The 23,282-nt window shown below is 31.7% G+C and overlaps 1 protein-coding gene across 6 annotated transcripts in view; it reads right to left on the bottom strand.

Moving 5' to 3' along the window:
* LOC129957171 (zinc finger protein 608-like) overlaps positions 1–23,282 on the bottom strand; it is an 84,121-nt gene that overhangs the window by 23,410 nt on the left and 37,429 nt on the right. For 4 of the 6 annotated variants that reach the window (XM_056069362.1, XM_056069371.1, XM_056069387.1 and 1 more), the window contains exons 2-4: positions 11,594–13,159; positions 10,730–10,892; positions 6,539–10,597 (exon numbers count right to left, since the gene is read on the bottom strand). In XM_056069362.1, coding sequence (XP_055925337.1) covers positions 6,539–10,597; positions 10,730–10,892; positions 11,594–13,030 — 5,659 coding nt within the window. In that variant the 5' untranslated portion in view covers positions 13,031–13,159. Of the gene's footprint in view, positions 1–1,691; positions 2,330–6,538; positions 10,598–10,729; positions 10,893–11,593; positions 13,160–23,282 lie in introns of those variants that run through there. The other 2 variants (XM_056069395.1, XM_056069404.1) reach the window with 2 other exon arrangements.

The following is a 23,282-nucleotide window of genomic DNA, read 5'->3' as shown; positions in this document are numbered from 1 at the left end:
GCAAAGTTGCCAATTATTTCCATTCTTTATAATGGATGTAGTTATTACATAATAAGCACACTCGGCGGCAAGGTTCTCTTTTAAAGATGCAACTTTCATGCGAAAAAAATTTTGAAACTACATTTTATAAAAATCAACTATAGCACAATCAATGGCTTTTATTTTCCAATTAATTGTAGTTATAAGAGAGATTAAAAGTACATTATTATAGTCTTTAATAGTGTATCCCAAATCCAAACGATGATTACGAGTTCCCAACTGTATAACTGCGGTCGAATAGTGATCGTCCACTTTACTTTATACAACTTATCTTTGGCGATCCATTGGACTATGGGTTGCGAAAAATTTTAATTAAATCTTTTATACATAATTTTGATTTAATGAGTTTCTTCGCAAAGCATTTTTAAATTTCATATGCGTACGGAAGTAAGATTCATAATAGATACGTAACCATACCCCTATTTACAAGATGCATAATCAGGCAATTCAAAATACAATCCCATAATCTAGAATCCAAAACACACGAGTCTGGTCAACATGGAAAGAGGAGATTCAAGACATTACAATAGTTTCGACTCACAAAATAAGGAAGGAATTATGGAAATTGTTTTCTGCTATGGCCAATACAAATTTAAATAAAATTTTAAATTCAACATTTCTGTTATTAATTAATTTTTAATAAAGAACGCTGAAATTCTCAAATGAATTATTCGGAAAAAGGGTATTTATTTAAGTTAAGTTTAAACTGCACTGATATCTACTTACCTAATCAATCTTAAAATAACTAAAATCAATCAAGACTTCATCGTCTTTTTTTTTAATTTATATTTTAAAAATTAACTTGGCATCAATTTATTAATTAACTTGGCATCAATTATGCAAGAAGTGTAACTTAGTATATCACCTGTATGTTGTTTTTATCTTTTTGAAACGTGCGATGGTTTCAAATTTAAATTAACACAGTGTATCTGACATATATCACCCTGAACATGTATTAAAATTCTATTATTTATTATTATAAAATTTGATCGCTTCAGAATCCACACATATTTTTCACACTTTATGGGTTTTCTACAATTTTTACTACATTGAAATCCATCAAGAATACTAAAACAAAACATTTTTGCACAGGCTGATTAGGCAACCCACTGGCGTATTAATATATTCATTTTAGAAAATAAAAGATTAAAATGGAATATTAGCTGAAGACTAGAAGGTATGTGAAGGTATATATTCACTCATCCATTCTAAAAATAAGATTCTAATTATATTAACAATGAATAAAATGCATAAAAAGATGAAAACTATTCAAATGTTAGTCGGGAGGGAAAACATATTAGCATGCTTGCATTCAAAAAGAAAAATTCAAACGCATGACAGAATTGACTTAAGTTAGTAAAATAATAATAATAATAAAGATTCCTAAGGATTAATTTACTATTCAAGAATTTTATTTAAATTTCAGTACATTAAAAAACCACCATTCACAGAATGTTAATATTCAATGATTATTTATGGAAGCAATATAAATGAAAAATATTTTATAGAAAGTAAATTTAGAATTAATTCATTATTTGAGTAAGAATAATTTAATGGAAATATTTATTGAAATTACATTCATCATTCTCAATATTTGAAATTATTTTTTCGTGTAATTATAAATTTCTAAAAGAACTACAGAATTAATGAGATGAACAAAAGCATTCGTAATTATTTATTGCCTTTCTTACACATAATATACATATTGTGATGGTTAATTCTGAACACATTTTTAACAGATAAATCATTATCAATCAGCAAAACAAACAAATTCGTTCTAATGCTGGCACAACATTTTTCAAGCTTTAAAAAGTATCTAAATATTTAGAACACTCGAACTGGTTTGGTTTTTTTTAATGTCATCGATGACTAGCATTCGCCTCTGACTTCTGGAACAAGCAAGCACACAGCTGATGCGCTACAGTTTTTATTTAAAGAGTATCACAGGCCAAAAAACGACGAGTCAACATGTATTTGAATTGAAAATGCAGTCTTTTCTGAAATAAGACGTTTGCACGAAACATCTGTCCTTTCACACAATCACGCAAGTAAGGTTTTAAAACTTTGGTGGGATTAAATAAAGTGCAGCATCCACTTTGATCAAAAGTCTATATACTAAGCGTAAAAGGATCAACTACTACATATACGCCAGGTAAATATGTAGAAAATAGCCCACAGTCCATCAGGCATTTTGCTCACATGCACTGACCACAACGTAGACATGCAACAATTTACGACGAATAAACTTTTTAACTTCCAAATGTTCATGTGTAAGTCTTTTGGGCAGCAACTGAAATATAAAAGGATAATTTTGAATCATCTTGTATTAAAATTTCACTAGTAAAACTTTATTCAAATTTAAATGCGTAATTCAGAATTTTTTTTGAATTAGTTATTAAAACACACTTTTAAAATCTAATTCCTACCTTTCATTATGAATTTTTCTTTGTTTTTTTTTTTAATTCAAATCATGCATACTTGCAATTCTAGTTATTAAAAAAAATTAACACGATTAAATTATATAATTAATAACCACATGCACATTTCTTTATAAAATTTTTAAGGTTGGCATGAAGGAAACATCTTTCAAAAAAATCTTCAAACACTTTAAAAAAAAAAGTTGTTTCTTTTTTTTAAAGTTACAAGTAAACGGGATTAAGTATCAGTGTTTAACCTTCCGTTACTTGTTTTAAAAAATCATTCGCTATTAATTCATGTCATGTGATATATTGTAAACTTATATGTTCAAATATTAATATAATTATTTTATATATATAATTAAACATATATATATATATATAAATATTTATATTAATATAATACAAATAGACATTTCTAAATAATCTATAAAAAAATGGTAGAAAAAAAAAGACGAGGCCAGTTATAAAATTTAAAAACTACCGGAAAATAATATTATATTAAATCTTTTAGGAAATATCTAGCAGAAAAACACTATTTTTTAATAAAAATGTAGAAATTTTTAATACTTTATATTTTATTCTTTTAAATATTTGTACAAATTGAAGTTGGAAATAAAAACAGAGCCACTCAGTTTTTACATTATTCTGAATTTATTTTTACTCTAAATCAGTTATTAGATGGTACAAATATGTCTTCCAGACTATTTATTTTACTTTTCCCATATGTTTTGACAGTAAAATTATTTTTTTTATAAAAATATCCTTTGCTCTTAGTTGTTATAGCGAGTTATTTCTTTTATTATTACAACAAATATTTTACTTATCAACATTATTTCTATTTTCAGCTAAAAGCATTCTGATGAAATCATAATTATATCTCAGTTATGGGAAGAGGAAAAAAAGTTGTGTGAAGAACGAGATAAAATTCTTAGTTTCGGGGAATGTGGTTTGTCTTCTAGAGAAATTGCAAAACGATTATTCACGCCCAAAAAGTGATGTAAATAACTTTTTGCAAGATCCTGATCACTATGCAAATCTGGTAGAAAACTGTCTCTATCTAATCGATCAAAAAGAGTCATAATTAATCGAGTCCTTCCTCAACACCAATCTTCTACTCAAACTGAAACACACAATTGCAACTGTACTAACTTACTCGAGTAAAACTGTGCGTAATATACTTTAAAAATCTTCACATGTAAAATATATCAAGATGAGAAAACAGCGTCCAATAACTTAACTATCAACGATTAATCGTACAGAATGGAATAACGATACATTGTCTTTGGAAATAAATGGAATGATGTAATTTTTTCCAGATGGAACGAAAAATTAATTTGGATCGACCTGAAGGCTCCAATATTATAGGTATGATTTACTTCGTGAACGAACAGTGTTTTTCTAAACGCCAATCCAATGGTTGGGGAAGATTTGCTCGTAATGGTACAGCTCCCAGAGCCATTTGAAACCAAACACTAACTCTGAAGGATATCAAGACATGCTTGCTGAAAAATTATAACTAGAAGCTCTTCTCATTACAAGTGGGCATTATATATCGCAATAAGATAATGTCTCTATGCATGTGTCATCATGTAAAAAGCAAATGATTGAACAGGCAACAAAAAACCCCAACTAGAACTCTAGAGAAAATTTGTGAGGCGTAATGACTCATGATATTTATGCAGGCGGGCGTGGTAACACCAATAAATGAGTTACAATATACGATCAAAATTCGTGGGGGAAGGGAAATATTGAAAAAACGATCAAATTTCTTTATAATTAACTGTTTTGTGAGCCAAATTTGTAATTGGCCCTATTTTATTTTCCAGTTTACCTTCTTTGTAAAAGTTAAACATGAATAAAACTGTGATACATAACAATGAAATGTTATTCAAAATAACTACAAAAATTGCATTTATGTTCCTATAGTTTTAAAAATAAAACATTACAACAAACAGTTTAAAATTTACAAACTTTTTTTCACTGGCCCTATCTTTTTTTTTCCCCCACCATTATATTAGATTACCCCATTTTTCTTCCTCCTCCAAATCAGTTTAAGAGGAAAAACATTTCCATTTAATATTTGAAAAATCAAGTTATATTTGAATTAAAATTTTTCAATACAACAAGAATAAATGAGAATGCGACATAAGTCATACTGATTTGTAAACAAGAGGGTTTGAAATTTTTACATAATAGTAAATGCACATTTTCTTTATTCAATAAAAATCCAATAAAAAATATTTATAAAAAAAAACAGCAAATAATTTTTTAAAAATCTTGTCACAATAGTTCGTTCAGAATATTTATTCATATGAAAATTTTGCTATGCAATATAAATACATTTTCATATTGCATACAAGAGAAAATTGCAGAAAATAAACAAATTAAATTATTCAGTTGAGCAATTTTTTTCTCGGAAAAAAATTAAATCATAATTAGTAATGCCACAAACCAGTTAGTAAAAAATTCCAATAACAAAACAATACATTTTGATTTATCACAAAACCATGCTTAAGGACAAAAGGATATAGGAAAAGTACTGAAGTAAAAAATAAGTTAAAAACCATCTTTATCAAACAGTGAAAACTATTATTTGAAAAATATTCTTTAAAAATTATGCATACGTGTTCATTCAAAATTTAATTATCCATACAGAAAGAAAAAAAAAAAAAAGTTTGGTTCAAGAGCTTTAAGAATACTGCCTCATTCACAGATTTTACCCATCATTTTCAGATACCACAAAAAAACCATTCAATGAAAATCGTAAAAAAAAATCAACTAAATAACCTCCAAAAACTCAAACAACAAACAGTTTGTATTCATTATAAATATTAACTTAATCCAAAAGATATAGAGAAATCCACCCATTACAATACTAACATAAACTACTAATAATTTTTAAAAAATGAAAACTTTTTCTTCTTTTATTTCAATAATTGGGGAGTGGGGTTAAGAGAGAGAGAAACACATTTTGTATTTACACCAGCATATAACTTCATTTAAAATGGCCAAATACATATAATTAAAAGCTGTTATAATTATATACATATTATAACAGCTTTCAGTTTGAAACTGCAGGTCATTGTCATAAAAGACAGAAACATATTTCAGTTTTAAATTTCATATAACTTGTAATTGTAATTATATGGGTAGTTTGATGTTTTATCAGATTTTTCTAACAAAATCCATTTAATAATGTGAAGCTTTGACTAGTTATGTTAAATTAATGAAAGCTAAGAAAAATCTGATGATTACCAAGAAACATCTTCAAAAGCAATTTTATGCAGGACCAATCAACATTGAAAAATCTGAGATGTCTTTTTAAATCAAAATTTCTAAACAATGATTTGCCCAATTAAAACAATATTTCTAAATCATATTATATAGATAACATGTAATACAAAAGATTAATGTAAAAAAAATAAAACAGACATCTGAAATAGTTTATTTACTGATGATTTTTTTTTAGTAAAGCAGTCGCAAATCAAAATATAGTACTCACGAATATGGTAAATATAGAATGTTGTAATTATTAAATCATAAAAGATTATAGAATAGAAATTCTTAATTCGTTAAGTTTTTCAACAAACGAAGTTACCACACAAAAAAGTTCAGTGCCATTAATAAATAGAAGCAACAATGTGTAATAAGTGCCACTGTAGAGCTATGCTACCATAATGTATTAAGAAATCAAGGGTTGTTCTTGAGCATTTTTTCACACAACTATTCTCAACTAACTATAATTAATTACTAAATATAATTAAACAGGAGTGATGAAGAATAAATAACATCAATGAAAAAGTATTCTATCAATATAAAAAATTTACTCCACGAAAAAGTAATCAACTCATAGTAAGAATTAGGTTTATGATATTATTTTCGAATTGGTTCAATTAAGGATTCACCTTTTAATTATAATAAAATATAAGAAGCTAAATCATGTTACGTAGATGCATTTTAAAGGTAATTTCTCTACTTCGTGGGGAACTAAAAGCGTGAGTTTTCACACTCGTATAATTATTTTTACTATATTAAAGAGACTGATAATAAATTTATTGAGATTAATAAATAAAACTTACCACCATAGGGGTCATAAATAGGATATCCAACTCCAACATGAGTATGATGATGTGTGTGCAGATGGCGTTGTGTTGGTGGTGATCGAGATGCATCACGTGATCCACCAACTTCTACTTTTGACACTGTAACAACTGGTTCAGTAGACGCCTTGCCACTGCTGGCATTAGATGATGTAGAAGGAATTGATGAAGGTGTTGATGTAGGTGTGGGTGACATAACAGCATGCTCTGTTAGTTCATGAATTTTATGAGTTGTTGTATATTGCTGGGAAACTTGATGTAATAAATCTAAAGCTTTGGCAGGCCCAGAAGGATGCAATTTACTGCTGATAGGATCTGGAGGCTGTGGATGTACAGGTATGTCACATGCGCCAGGCGTTACATACCGTATTTGAGGATGCATATATGGAGAATTTGCATAATGAGGTGTAGATACTATCATTGGGTTAATGCCACCTCGATACATAGCAGCATGGGCTGGTTCAAAAGGCATATGAGCGAAATGAGGTGGTGGAGGCTGTAAGTAAGATGGATGAAGATAAGCATAAGAATTAGTAGGTGGTGGAGGAGGACCAGTAGTTTCCATTGTTGGTTTCTGACCTTCTGGTTCTTTTGGTTCCATTTTTACTTTATCCACCTTCTTTTCATCTCTACTGGAACTCTCTGACCTTTCGGCATTCTTACTCCCATCCTTCTTACTTGACGAGCTCTCCCTGCTGCTTGAATTAAGATAATCTTTAGAACTACTTAGTGAAGAGTCCCTTTCTCTAGAACTACCTTTAGGACTAGATGTTGTATGCAAATTTTTCATGTGATCAGACTTAGCAGGAGAAACAACTGAAGGTCGTGTACCTTCACCATAATGATTTGATTTAGAATGCATGGACACAGAGCCAGGGAGATCATCTTTCATAGTTTTTAGTGAAGAAGATGAGTAAGATGCTTGCATATGACTGTGAGATTGGATGGTTTGATGATGATGCGTATGGTGATGAATACCAGGCTCCATTTTTTGCTGTTGTTGTTCTATGACTCTTTCCTGACACATATAAAAACGTCTCATATCCTCCTTATGCCTCTCATATATCATTGCCATTTCATACTGATTAATCTTATTTTTGCTATCATCCATTTGTGATTTTAATTCAATGTTTTCTTTGAGTATCTGATGGTTTTCGTTTTGTTTCTCTTTTAAAGTAGCAGCTGAAGCTGTTGGAGTTGATGGATCAATGCGATTTTGGGCAGGTAAAGATGGTGGTCGCATTTCAATTTCCCGCACATCTTGATCTTTATTTGACATTAAAGAATTTGAGGAATGTTGGATTTTACTAGAATGTTCACTCATTAGCCCATTATTTGACATTTTGTCAAGACTTGCACTCCGTTCTTTACTTTCCCTGCTTCTATCTCTTTCATCTTTTATTATGGAATGATGAGATTTGCTTTGATGATGACTTTGATGCTGAGAATGATGGTGACTGCCATGATGTGCCTGCTGTTGATGAGCCTGCTGTATATGTTGCATCTGCTGCTGCTGCTGTTGTTGTTGCTGGTGGTGATGTTGCTGCTCTTTGTACATTCGATGATGTTCATCAAGGTATTGTTTGTACTGTTGCTTGTAATGAGGATCTGACTCTAACATGTGCATATGATACGATGAAGAATCAACTGGATAAGGATAGCCTTGAACATAGCCATATGGATACGGATAGTGCTGTGGCAGTGGATACTCTTGAACGGGAACACCACCACCAGCAGGAGATGATAATGGATTAGGATTTGATCCACTTTCTTCTCTTGATTGCTTCTTTTCCAATTCATGGTGTTCTAAATGTTGTCTTTCCCTGATATCACCACTTGGATTGCTCCAGGGCCTATTTTCTTTCACCCGCTCTGGGTCTTTTTTACTTAAGTCATTCTTTTCAATAACATTTTGGCCTTGTGATCCAGATACAGCACTTTGAGGAGAGACAGAGGGTAACAGATAAGGAGGTTGACTGTAATATGGATACATTCCATAAGCACTTATATTTGTGGCTGGAGACTGGGCTGCATCTGGAGTGGTTTTACCAACCTTATCTTCTTTTTCTTTACCAGATGGAACCTCCGATTCAAGAACTGGAGCAGTATCATTAGCATCAGATATGTCTGAATATGCAGGACTTTGGATATTTTCATTCATTGTGTCATCTGGTAAGCTCATGTCCATGGAAGTTTCAGGGGGTTTGGACTGAGAAATGAGAGGTGAAAGTGTAGGATGAGGTGCACCTGTAAGAGGACCAGAAACAGCTTCTAAACTGGGATATGATGTTAATTCTAAAGCTTCACATTCCTCATTAGAATTTAAACCTAATTTGGTAGGTGTAAGGGGCAAAGAAGGGATTTTCTTGTCTCTTTCTTTATCCTTATCTTTGCTTTTCTTTTTATGCTTGCTTTTTTCCTTTTTTAAACTTTCAAGAGAAGGATTTACAGTACTAGGCTCTCCAAGAATTGTAGGCTTAGGTTGTATTGGTTTAAGCGATGGACTAACACAATGACTACCCATGTTCATACCCGGATGAGAACCAGGTATATTTGTGGAGAGTGCAATTAATGGAGTGGGTGCAGGTACAATAGGCCGAATAGCTGATGTCCCCAGAGGTGATTTTGGTTTATATTTATCAGGTCTTTCCTGTTTGATTTTATTTTTATCTACAATTGGAAGAGGAGTCGATGGATTTGAAATTGTTGTACTTGCAATAGAAGATATTGCAGCAAAAGTTGTAGTAACATTTGTAGATAGATTATTTGCTGAAGGTGAGAGGGAATTAGAATTATTACATACAACTGATGAAGAAGTATAAGTACAAGTAGTTGTGCTGCTAGGTCCCAATATGCCTTGGGTGAAAATGACATGAGATGCTGGAATGTTCATATTTACACCTTGAGAAGTAGAAATATTGTTATCTACAGAATTGGAAGATTGAATCACAGAAGTTGTAACAGCTGATACAGCCGCAGACAAACCTGTCCCTCCAGGTGATCCAGATACTGAATCAGCCAAAGGGACTGGTGTAGATGCAGAATTTGCAACAGAAGCAGGAAGTATAGATGGAGATACTATATTTTCTCCATCTGGATTAACTAGAGGCATGTCCTGAGATACATTAGAATGCAATGCAACTGTGGGTGTAGGTCTAGAGTTACTAACTTTCTGTCCTGAAGTTGAATCACTGATAGCCACAGAAGCCAGCGTTGATAAATCAGTTGTTAAGTTATATGAATCATTTTCTGGAAGACAAGCTGCACTGGAAGAGGAAGACGATGCAGTTTCACCATTAAGTAGATTTTTCTCACCAGATGCTTGTGATGGTACAGAGTTTGCAAATGAAGGTGCAGGACTTGTTGAAACACTAGCACTTTCTTGCATACTTTCTTCATTATCAGAACTGTTCGTAACATCTTTGCTATCCTCAGTGGCAGTGTCATCTATTTTGCTGCTGTCTGATGTACTATGAGCATGAGCCTTGTGATATTTAAGTCCATTGATATGTTTGTACCTTTTACTACAGTTAGGTTCTGGACATGTAATCCATTGAGGAGAGGACGGTTGGGAAGCTTCTGCAGGTGCAGGTGTGGAAACAGGAGATGCTGCAGGTGTAGGTACTGAACGATTCTGATTTCGACTTCTCTTGGAATTCTTACTATCAGAGGTAGAGCTTGTTTCAGGTTCGGTGGGACGACCTTTCCTCTTACCACTAGATCCACCACTATCACTCTTAGCTGGACTATTGGGAACTGTAAACCCCGAATTAGAGGCATTACTATTTATAGTAGTCCGTCTGCCCTTTCCATTGCGGAGCTTACTCTGAACACAATTCCGAGTATCTGCAAAGTTTATTTCACTGGAACTGTTATTGCCACCTCTACCTCGCTTTCCACGACCTTTAGCAGTTTTGGAGTCCACATCACTCGTTGGTGACTCACAGAATCTTGGAGGTGCCCAGTCATGTTTTGTACAGTCTAATAAAGTACCCACATAAGTTTTTCCTCTCCAAGTTACATTTACCACAAGAACACCTGAAAAGAGAATTTTAAAAAATTACAAATTGTATCATAAATAAATTTAAGTGCATTTATATGCTGAATATTTTGAATAAAACTGGTTCAAAAACCACTCAATAATATAAAATTATTACAAAAATTATTTACCTCCTTCTGTTTCTTGCCAAACAATCCCCTCTAATGTTACACTAGTTCCAGGTTCACAAGGACCCAAGCAATCTGGTTCTGTTATAGTACCTACAGACGTACATGTGGTACAGGTACTAGTATCCTTCATTTCAGGAGAATCGGGTGTACATGGACATTCAACCTAAATAAAAATATTTAAAGTCAAAGTTTCAATTAAAAAAAAAATCACCTATTTAATCCTCTAATCCAATACGATACTACAAACGTATCACTAATATAGTATAATAAAAAAACAAAACAAAAATCAGTTATTCATACTACGAGTTCCAGGCATTGACAATGGCCAGAACTTTGGCAATTGTTTCGGAAAATAATTTCCAATCAAACATCTCTATATGATAAGACTTAAAAACAAAAATAATTTAGTTCAAAATTTTGGGGATACTATTTTTTATTAACATTTTGAGTTGATGAAAATATTATTCCCAAAATTTAAAAATAAGATGACATGCAAAATTATAAAACTAATAACAATTAATATTAAAGAAATGTGGTACAGTTAAATCCAAACCTCAATGGAAAAAATTATTTTAGTTATCAGAATTTTAAATTAATTATTACATGAGCAACATTGAAGCAAATGAGGGTGATAATTTTTCCTTGATATTCTTATTTAAAAATGCCTATCTCTATTAATTCATTAGTTAGAATTAAATGATAGAGCCTTGCATAAAAAAAGATATCTACAGAAATATATAATTCATTTTAATGTTTGCATTTTTTTCCCAGATTTTTTTTCCCCCCAAAAAAAATTAATGGATAATTATGACACTGGTTTTGTAAACCTATCATTTTAATTAGCAAATTAATAATGAAACTTACATCTTCCGAATGTTCTGGTGCTTCAAGTTTAATTTTCTTCATAGGAGGTGATCCTGGTTTATCTTCTTGTTTAATCACAACAGATGGAACTGAACAGGACTGTGAAATAGGACTAGTTGTAAATTTATTCTCCAATTTTAAAGTCAAGTTAGGCATAGGAGGAGAACTTGATGATGTACTTACAGTTTGAATTGGTAGGCTTATCAATGAAGGTTGTGATACTTCCATTGTACAGTTACTAACAGGAGAGTTGGCAACACTTGTTCCTGTTACACTTCGTGACACAGTAGGTGAAGGAGCAGAACTGTTGCTTGGTGGCAGAGGTGAAGAATTAGAGCACAAGGACGGTGGAGCCGGGCTTGATGTGCCTGTTTCACTATTTGCAATTTTCAAAGGAGACATTACACCTAAAACACCATTCACTTCTGCAGTGGTAGGTGCTACCGAAGAGCTGTTCCGAGAATTGGAACTTTTGTCCTTGTCTCGATTCTTTTCCTTTTTCTCACGATGGCTACCATTTCGACCTTTACTCGAAGAATGCTTTGATTTTGGAGTGTCCGAAGTTGTTGCAGGAGAACTGGATGCAGAAGCAGAGCCAGGGCAGTTATTATTCACAGCATTTACATTTTCTGAGAGCGGGTGAGACGGTGCATTAGACGATTTGGTATCTGACTGTACAATTTCATGCTTTGCCTCAGAATATTTGCTCCCAACAGTTTTGCGTTTAATTTTCATTTTCAAACCTTTGTCAACAGTAGCTTGATGCTCAAATGTTCCAGATCCACCTGAATTAGCACCGTTATTACTTCCGCCAGAAGTTGATATAACTCCAGTACCAGCTGCAGTTCCAGCGTTGTTGCTCCCAGCACCACTGTTTGATGCTATGCGAGGAGATTTAGAATTTGACATGGCTGTCGCCAAGTTATTATTGCAGGAAGTCTGGCCTCCCAAAAAGTTAAAAGCAGTTGCAGAACTGGAAGAGTTTGGAGAGTCAATAACACTTGAATTACCTGTAGATGAACTGCTTCCAGGACTGGAGGCAGAGCCGTTTTGGTGGTGGTTATGATGACTATGATGATGGTGATGATGATGATGGTGGTGATGATGATGATGCCCGTGCTGAGAAGGAATACCCTGTTGAGTGTTACCACCACCGTTTCGCTCGTTTGTCTTTTCAATATCAGCGTCTAAATCAATAATCAAATCTCCAATACCCACATCCCACTCATTGTAATCGTCATCAAAATTAGTAGCTGTGTTGCCGTCGGTAGCTGAAACTGTAGATGGTGTACCCGTTGTGGCTGGAGGACTCTTCAGTTCACACTTAAGATTGCTGCCAACCGTGTTATTCCCAGAGGAGCTGATCTGAGTGGCATTCCTCGTGGTGTCGGATAGAGCCACCTTTCCACGGTGGCCATCCAGCGAGTTGTCTTTCATTGGCCTCCGTTGTCGCGCCACCACAAGCAAGGAGTGCACATTCCCAAAATTACTGCTTCAATATCAACTCCGCATAGTCCAAGCTCTATCAAAAAATTCAGTGACGCAGTTAAAAATGAAATCCGGTTCCTGAAAGAAAAACAGAATAAAGGATTTCAATAACTTCCTTCAATTTCTTCTTATTCTTCAATTAATGCTTCAATTTCTTAACTTTCATCTAAATATATGAAAATTTACATTATTAAACTCCATGTGAAACAACATGGAAATTAAAATATTGGAACTAAAATATTTCTAAAAGGAAAAGAAAGAAAATATATAATAATTTATATTTCTTAACAATAGAAATGTTTTTATAACTTTTCTAATATCAATCATACGACAAAATTTCAACAAATTACAGTCAAACTTCAAGTGCATTATTTCAGTTAATCATTATTAATAACAAGATACAATTCTACTTCTAATTACCAAAATCTACTTTCTTTCAATAATTTCAAAATTCACATTAAAATTATGTTATTATATAGCTTTTTAAAATATAATGATGAATATACCTACTACATATTAATATGCTCCCTTAGAGATTTTTTAGCAAAGTGTATATGAAAGAATTATAGCCATCTTACAGTACATTTAAAAAAAAAAAAATACAAAACTGAATAAAAACTCAATAAAAAATTACAAAAACATTTACGTCAAAAATTTTCATGTGAGTTTATAAGCATGTACCAGTATACCGATATAAAAAATAAGTTTATTTTTAAAAAAACTAATTAAAAAATTTAAAACATCGCTCGTCTTCTTTCCAAGTTTTCTTTGGATTTTAGGAGGAGGATCAATGATTCCTTTTTGCAGTTACCGCAACCATCTAAATTATGGAGAGCTGCTTTATCAATCATTCCGATCAATGCAAATAGGAAGGGAACATGTAATATTCATTCACCATACCAAAGCCCTTTACCATTTCTCACCCTCACCTCCACAACTCGAGTATTTTCAAGGGGGCCTGCAGATCGATGGTGAAAACCGAAGAATTTCCCTTCTCTTCTAAGTACTTTCAGCCGTCCAATTTATAAATCTTTTCAGAACAGTAAATTGAATTTGAAAGGATTTGAATTTCAATACACGTTTCGGAAAAAGAGAGTAGAGAGCGAGATAATATTGCTTGGGACTTGTGCATTCGATTTCTACTCGCGAAGCGAAATAAATTTGTTTATTCTTTCTCTGAATCTGCATATCTACACCAGTGGTTGGTTATATTTACGGATGGCGAGAATTGGTAATTCGGAATTTAGTTCACGAATTAAAATATAAGATGCACGCGACTTGTGATAGATGTTTCTTTTCATTTTAGTTATTCATAAACTACATAGTTGTTACAATAAATATGTTGTTGCAGCAAAGTTTTACATAATTTAATGCAAAATAAGTAATAAAAACCTTGCATCAGCCAGTATCAATTAACAGATTTCGTTGCAAAAAAAAGAAAAAGAAAAAAGTAGGTAAGTAGTTAGAAATTAAAATAAATAAATGAATGATTCAATAAATTTTTTCAGAAAATCAACCAACATCTTATAACTATGTGACTGATGTAATAATTAATGTAGTTAGTTAGTTGTCAAAAATAGATCTTTTACATAAGGAAGACATAAAATTAAAATTTATTAAAAATGTAAATAACAAATGAATAAAAAAATATGCGATGCCAACTTTAAAAAAAATTAAATTAATTACTGGAAATAATAAAATTACATGCAAAAATCACGTGAAATCAATAAACAACATTTTTTATAAACTTCAGTTTGAAAAAAATTGATGCTATTCCTGTAATGACTGTGACCTGCATTAGAAAATAAATAAATAAAAGCGAAGATTCTATACCCAAAAAGTTTGTTTTTATTGCTACATTTGAATATTTTGTTCAGGTTACTAGAGCAACGTTTGGCATAAAATGCAGGCTTCCTCGCTCTCTGTAATATCGATTTGATTAAAATTTTTGGCAACTTTACTATAAAACGTTATTGAAAGGGCGTTTACGCAGAAGTCGGTTGTTTTCATAATTAAATATGAAAATTTTGAAAACATGAGTTAACTTGCGAGTAGTCAACAACGGTCAGATATGAAGGCACGAATGAACAAATACACTTTAATAACATTCTTTTGAGATATGAACCATTTAAGTCGACTCAGTACAAATAAGTGGATGTTTGCGTACATCTGATAAAAATAAAACAGATGAGCGTTATAACAAAGTTTTTGACCTGAAATTTTTAAAACACAAATAAAACCTACATAATAAATGTGTGGACGTTTGCTTTTATTTTTATTATGCTTTATCACTCGCATTCAACGTAAATGGTTTCTAAATTACAGAATTCGAGAACAAACATATAAACACATAGTATCTATGTTCAAACCATCAAATTAATCACTTAAATACTGAAAAAGCGTTGACGAAATACATCATTTAAAAAAAAAAAAAATCCTCCAACTAAATGTTATAGAAATAAGCAACAAGTTTATAGTAAGATATAATTTGCTCCCTTTCCTAATTAGAATGCAGATAAAATCTGCAATAAAATCTTGATTAATATTTAAAAATAGGTAAAATCTGAAAAACAGATATTCTAGAAAAAATTGAAACATTTAAGACCAAAATTCATCAAAGTATGAGTTATACTACTTCGAGGTGGACATCATCCATATAATAACTGCTAGAATAAATAAAAATAATTTCCTAGAATAAAATATAATAGTTTACAGACGTAATCTTACTCCTTATAACTTCAAAAGTAGGGTTCCTAAATATTAAATTTCCTAATTCAAAACTATTTTATTTAGAGAAATGTTTCACAACTTCTTATACTATTTATATGAAGAACATTAAAACAAAACTCTCTGCGGATTTTAACTACATTCTATAAAAAAAAACAATTGCTATCTTTGTATTGCTATTGTTTTCAATTGAACAATATATGTACACTAGCACTAAATGGGCAGGCAGTTTGTTAAATGATAACAAAGTACTCCAAAACTTAATCGTTCACAGACGAACTGTAATAATAAACGGATTACTCAACGGCATGGTATAAAACAGTCATTCAGAGAATTTTTTATTTATTTTTATTTTTTCTGCTCACAATAAAGCAGGCGAGTTTCCCCTCCTCCTCTATTAATGGTCGGCAGAGATATGTTTCACACACCACCGCGCCGGGATTCTAACAATGGATTAAGCAAATCATTGACCCATTTCAAACAGCACTTCAGCTGTTTTTATTCTCCGCCAACAACCCGGAACGAGTGCCCATCGCCAAGGTAAAGAAACATTTAATAGAATAGAGAAAAATTGCACATTTATACTTTGTTTTTACTAAAGACATTTAAAATGGCTTGATTATTAGAAGAAAGCATTAAAAAAGATAATGTAATGAAATCCTTAAGAGAAAAATTTCATAAATATCAATACAAAATGTAAATGTTCCATACACATCAACAGATAAAACTAAAATCATGGCGATACCCAAGACGCAGCTTCATTCTAAATGGCGATAAATTTAGTGTTCATAAATCTTGATGAATAATAAATGAATGATCAAATTCAAAATCCTCTCATTTACATAATAACTTACATTCGAATGTATATAAGAAATATCAGTTTGCTAATCATTGCTAAAATTATTCATGAAAGAAAGAAATAACATGAGAAAAATAGGCAATTTTTTTTAAATAGTTCGTCAGACATCTATAGACTTTAAAATCCTCTTTTGTAGATAAATCATAGGTATGTTACAAAGGGCATCGATTGCACACATTTAATTTTTTTAAAAAATGAAGGAATAAGTTACACAAGTATGCAATGGCAGCTCAACTATCAGCAAAACGAAAATGTATCTCGAAAGCACGTGAAATCCACATTACACTACAGAAACTTCGGGAAGTTAAGCATAGAAATGATAATAATATTAAATAGAATTTTAACTTTAAATAAAACTTCACTTTCAACATAATAACTAGCACGAGTGATTTTCTCGCATACTCCCTAATATATAATCTTCCCACATTCAATTTTGAACAATAAGGAAAGTCAAGTAAGCCACGAGAACTCAGATTTTTATTTTCAGATTCACACAATGAGAGTTTTGTACTTCGTAATATAAAAATGAAACGAGTATGAGTTTTTTTGGAAGCCCCTCCCCCTTTTTTGACCGAATAAAACGAATACAACACAGAGCAGCAATTTTAATACACACATATCCGCATTTATCTCAGTCAAAGCGTTTTACAGAGCGCGTCGGTCAGCACGTTAACATGCATAAGTATGTACAAGACAAGAAATGATCAACCTTTTGACGAATTTTAAGCAAAATTCAATAAAAATATCTTCATTTCAAAGCCTAAAACTGAGTTCTAGATTTAAATTCAAGTTGTTGATTTTTTTGGGGGGGTCGCATTAGGAGGCATGCGAAAGTATAGGCTGACAGGGGTCAATCGCTTGTCAGATTTCGTTCATAATTTAATTATGCATCTACTCTTTAGGTGCTTACTAGTGTATAAAATTCATCCAATTAGCTCTTTAAATTTTGTTGTTATCGCTTCACCTGCATTCGGAGTGATTTAAAGGTTTCCTATAAAGGATTTCGTTCAAATCATGAAAGAAATCTACAAATTTGTTGTAAAGGCCACATAATACTTTCATTTATTCTAGTTCAAAGCGTAAATTTGAATTATCATGTTCATAGACAGATGTCATTTCAAAAATCTGTTTTTCGGACTCGTTAAGATCGGCAATCACGATTTCGATTTTTTTTTTTTTAATGATAATAGTAAGCTCTATGTATACGTCGTATACGAAAAAACAACTAAGTATGCAAGCGAATAATAATTACAGCAAACGCGATAACAATACACCGAACCGTAATATTTCCAACACATAAATTTGAAAAATTTTCAGGTTTAAAAATAATATTAAAAATTATGATTAAAAAATTGTAACCTTCGTGACAAACTTACAGGATCGCATATTTGAATCGTAAGACAGACTATAAACCTGCAGTAAAATCCTTTCTTTGGCCACATTAGAACAACTCTTCTAGGAAAATAACATCGAAAAAAATTATTTAATGAATCTAAAAGTAATAGCTCCAATGAAAGAAACGTACTGTAAAAAAGAATAACCATAAATAAATAAAATAATTGAAAAGAAAAGAAGGGGGAGAATCCGGCTTCCAAACAGATTCATGCAAGACACTATTGTACCAAAAGGGCAGAAAGACATCAAGATAAGAAGGCAGGTGCAAACAGGTATTTTAATTGTCGTTCCGCAGGATGTGTTGGAGAAGGCGGCGTTGACAAGAGAATGGAATCCCTAATAATACACAGCTCGCCGATTAAGTTTTGCTGAAAAGGGCGTGCGATCATGCTCCCAATAAATACAACCGGTTCAAGAATGCCAGAAAATATTCACAACTGTAATGAGATATTCAACTTCTCTGAAGCAACAAAGCATTTTATTAGTCATCCAAAGCATGATTAAATATAATAAAAATTATTGTTAAGAGAAGCACAATTAAACGGTTATGAGAATCGTGATAAGAGAATAAGACTTATTAAAAACAGGTTCTCAGTCATGGTTGCATTAATACGAAAGTAGAAAGCACGGTAATGTAGCAGTAACACGAAATTTATTTCACTAAGAATGCTCGGGTGGACATGAAGTGTTATCTAAGGTAAACAGCTTTAATTGAGCCATAAAGGATATGTTGCAACAATAAAATGTTCATTAAATGCGGAAACAAATGCGAACACCTGCCTCCGTATATACATTTATAAATCCACAATAATTAATTATATTCCAAGAATTAAAATAGAAAAAAAAAAACATCAAGCCAAAATTTTAATATTTTAAGATTGCCCCTCCTCCACCAAAACCCTTCTTTATGCTTTTAATGATTAAACACTAACAATTAATTTAAGGTATCAAAAGTTAAATTATGACAATGCGGAATTTCGTCAACTATCAAAAGTTTTGCTGACTATTATTGTGCAGAGCGATGTGGATAAAAACCTATTAAAACGAAGCAAAACAATAATAAATAACAATTTATCTTGCATCGATGAAAGTAACCGATTCTGAGCAACAAACATTTTGTTTTTTGCAAACAATAAAAAATCAATCCAACATGGCGAGATATAGTAAGTGTTTGATCGTTTCATACTACATCTTCATTTTTGGTTTCATACTATATCTTCATTTTAACCATCTATTTCCGGAATATAGTCAAGAATAAGTCTTCATGTCTCGATAGCAATTTTTCCAATCTGGTGGGTTCACGAATTTCTCTGGAACGCGTGGCATAACTCTTTTTCTTTTGTGTTGTAAGATCAGTGAAAACACCAGGTCATGGTATTTTTAAAAAAAAAAAAAAAAAAAAATTAACCCATTTATTTTTTATACATATTGCGCTTCCCAGATAATTGCTGATAAGTTCACATAAAAAATTCCAATGGCATACATGCGTTATCAGTTTGTCAAGAGTAGCTGTGATAATGAAGATTGGATGAACAATTGTTTTAAGTCAAAAATGTAAAAAGAACATTGTATCCATGAATAACATCCATTATAACTTCCGACAGCTGACAAAATTCTACATTTACATTTAAAATTTCAGAAATTTCGTGCATGACATCATTTATATAGATATTAAACAGGTGCATGAACTTTTTTTTTGAGATACTTTTGTGAAATTCACAATAGCATCTTTTCAATAAAAAGCAATCACATACTCTATACAAATGATCTTCACATATTCAAATACAAATTAATGTTTATACGAGAAAAGAGTATTTATATGAAAATTAAAAGTATCTAATGCAGACAGACTATTGCCGATCAAATTCACAAAAGATTCAAGATAACTGCAGAAAAATCTTCTATGGTGTGAAGATATCCGTCCCATGTATCCACGCATCTTTGTTGCAACCACAACTTGACTGCATTATAGTAGGAACAAATTTCTCTTAGAAGAATGTTCGCTTTTTTTAAAAAAATGTTTTCTTAAACTTAGGATCGTGAAATTGTTTATAAAAACAACCTTTGATTTTAAATAAGAGAAACATAATTTTTAATTAATACAGCTATATTTAAAACCATTCACGGGAAAAAAATGAGTACTTCAGCATTTATAGCAACAAAAATCGTTAATTTCGGTATCGTGTTGTATTGCTAACATATCAGCAAAAACATTAAAAGAAAGAAAACCAAAATTTCATCAGATTCGGTTCGTTGATGAAAGCAGCTTAAAATACTGTATTCGAATTCTTAAATACAATTACATTCGAAACCTCGTATACTTACGATATAAAACATTCAATTATGAATTTTTTATAACCCATGTACAAATAAAAAAACACCAAAAGATTTTTAATTAAAAAATTCATATACTGCACACAAAAAACAATAAGAAAAAATAATTCTTTACATCGCCAACGAGGCCAACTTTTGACCTATACATTGCGCATAATCATTCATGAACGAATGAATCATAGTATGATGAGATCGTGCGTAGTTTAATCACCTAGGAACGGCTCATTCTATTTCGAAAACGCACAGGATGCCAATTTATTTACAGGGAAATGAAACGAGCAAGGTCTGTGCTATCTCTCCATTTCTGTAAACTGGGAAAATTCACTTCTGCACGTCTTCCAAAACCATACGAGTGTTAATGAATTACAAAAATCGCACAAACTAATTATCACTTATTGATGCTAAATAGTATTAAATTAAAAAATAAAACCGTACAGTTGAACAAATACACACACACACACAAGAGAGAGAGAGAGAGACGGTGAGCACCATTTAATAAAAAATCATTCCAAATTACCCTATAGGGTGACTGGGAAAAATATTGGTAGCTGAAAACACAAACTATTTTTCATTTATTTTCCAATTTCAAGAAAGCGAAGATTTTTCCCTCTAAAAAAAAAAAGAGTGAGAGAGGGCCACAAGAGTTTCAGAAATCCTGCTTTAAGTCATTTTATGCATTTTTGTTACATATGCGATTAAAACATTCTCTTTAAAACATCAAAATGTTCGGAAAAATCATGTTAGTGGATAGCAACCATTTTACAATTCTCTCACTATGCGAACAAGCTTTTTTAGAATCTTGTATTTTGTTTTTATAACTAAGTTCAAACAATAAACGTAGCAAAGCAGAGCGTATGATTCTCGACTCTTGCCCTTTCTCAACCGAAATTTCACTAATTCACCTAGACACATCTGTTACAAATCTTAAAGAGCTTCCGAAAAGCGATTCAAACCAGAAACTTTTTTTCTTTTGTTTATTTTTTCTTCAACCCATCAGCTTAAGAGCGTTTAAACCGTTCCTAGACTTAAGATTATAAATACTGAAAGCCACAAAAAAAAAAAAAAAAAAAAAAGAGGCAATGGGGAAAAAACCCAACAGAACAGAATCCGCTAGTAGACAGTTTGAAGAAAGTAGAAAGAAAAAATCTTCCAACAAAATAACAAAAGGAAACTAAACATCCTCGCTCTCCCTCACTAACCAGACAAGAGTACTCGATGGAAGGAACTCGTTTCTCCCCTGACGTGGCTAATCGATCAGCGGTCGCTCGATGGTGCTTGCTTTATCATCTAGGCACAGCTGCGACTTTTTATCTGTAGTGTTAGGATTTCCTAAGCGGAACTGTGGAGAAAAAAGAAATATTCAAGAGAGGGAGCGGCATATTTCCCTAGCTAGGGATGAAAGTTGTGTGTATATACATAGGAGCAGCTGCACTGGTTTTTCTTTATCATCATAGCCATAAGAGTTGGCTACAAAGTAGCTGTGCCTGCTACGGAACGAATTCGAAAAATTGGTTTCTGTCAGAAATGATAATGTACTTTTTTTAAAAAAACAGCAAATATATTGACTGTTGATACAATGAGTTTTTTTAAAGCATAATTCTTCGTACATCTGTCTAACACATCAGTTTTTCCATTGTTGGGAACGGAAAGTACACGTTCAGAATAAAATGCCGAACATTTCAAGTTTGTCCTGCAACATGAAGGAATTCAAAACTGGCCAAGAATATGTATAAATGTATTTCGATATAAAGGCATTATAACATAATTCTTTAGAACAGGTATAGCATTCAACTGTGTAATGTTATTAATGGTTACATAATTTCTTAAATCTGTTGAATTAAGTCCAATGCATCTCTGCGGCTAGCAGTTCTGAAATGGGGAATAAGTACAATTTCTAATTGTATCTCCTTCTCTGACTAGATACTTTCGAAAAATGTTACAATAGGAATATTTAACCCGAGAGATGCTACTGGACCACTGAGGCCCGCGGCTTTAAATATATAACAGAAAATCGTTTTTTCAGTGGGAAAACTTCAACTGCACAGTAGCTGCTCTAAGTCATTTGAAAGTTGACCTCAGGCATTTTGGAAAATTAACCCATTTTTTAATATAATTATCTGCTTAGAAAAAGATCGCAATTAGTGTCACTTCCTATTTGGAAATAAAGTTGTTTCTGTTATCAATAAATAATAATTTGATTTGCAATTTTTCAGTTTTTAAAGGGCGATAATCTTAAAACTATTTAAAAACTACCAAGATTCAAATGTTTTTAAATGGAAAAAAATTAAATATGATATTGATGTGAAAACTAATATTTTACATTTTATATATTATGCTTTTGCACAATTAACGTTCTCTGAAGAATAAATATTTCCTTTTGTACAGAAAAAAAAAAAAATCTCCCCAATACGCGTCTTCTAATAGGTACAAAGAACACTTGACTTTGCGGGTTAAAAATCGATCTAGTTCACTAGTAAGAAGTTATAAATTTCTACAGAAATAAAATATATGAACTATAAATAGTATTTTCAGTTCTCTCTCATTTCATGTAAGCCGATCTAAATCTAAATTAAGAACTTGTATGGTGTATGTTTATGATTGTACGGTCTTATACAAGATAAGAGATTTCAATTATTTATAAAAATCATCGTACAATAATATAGTAATCTTGATTCATCTATTTCATTACAAGTAAAGAAGCAAATATAAGTCTAAATTAAACAACTAATTCATTTCGCAATGTTTGTTGTAATCAACAAACGAAATAACTAAAAATAACCTACATATGAAAAATGATCATAATCTAACAAACAAAATTCACTATGAAAAATTATCATAAAAATAAATGTCAAAATTCTATGCATTTATTTAAATTTTACATTGAGA

The sequence above is a fragment of the Argiope bruennichi genome, chromosome 2 (genome assembly GCF_947563725.1).
Source record: "Argiope bruennichi chromosome 2, qqArgBrue1.1, whole genome shotgun sequence".
In the NCBI taxonomy this organism is placed as follows: Eukaryota; Metazoa; Arthropoda; class Arachnida; order Araneae; family Araneidae; genus Argiope; species Argiope bruennichi.
This window is presented reverse-complemented; position numbering and strand designations above follow the sequence as displayed.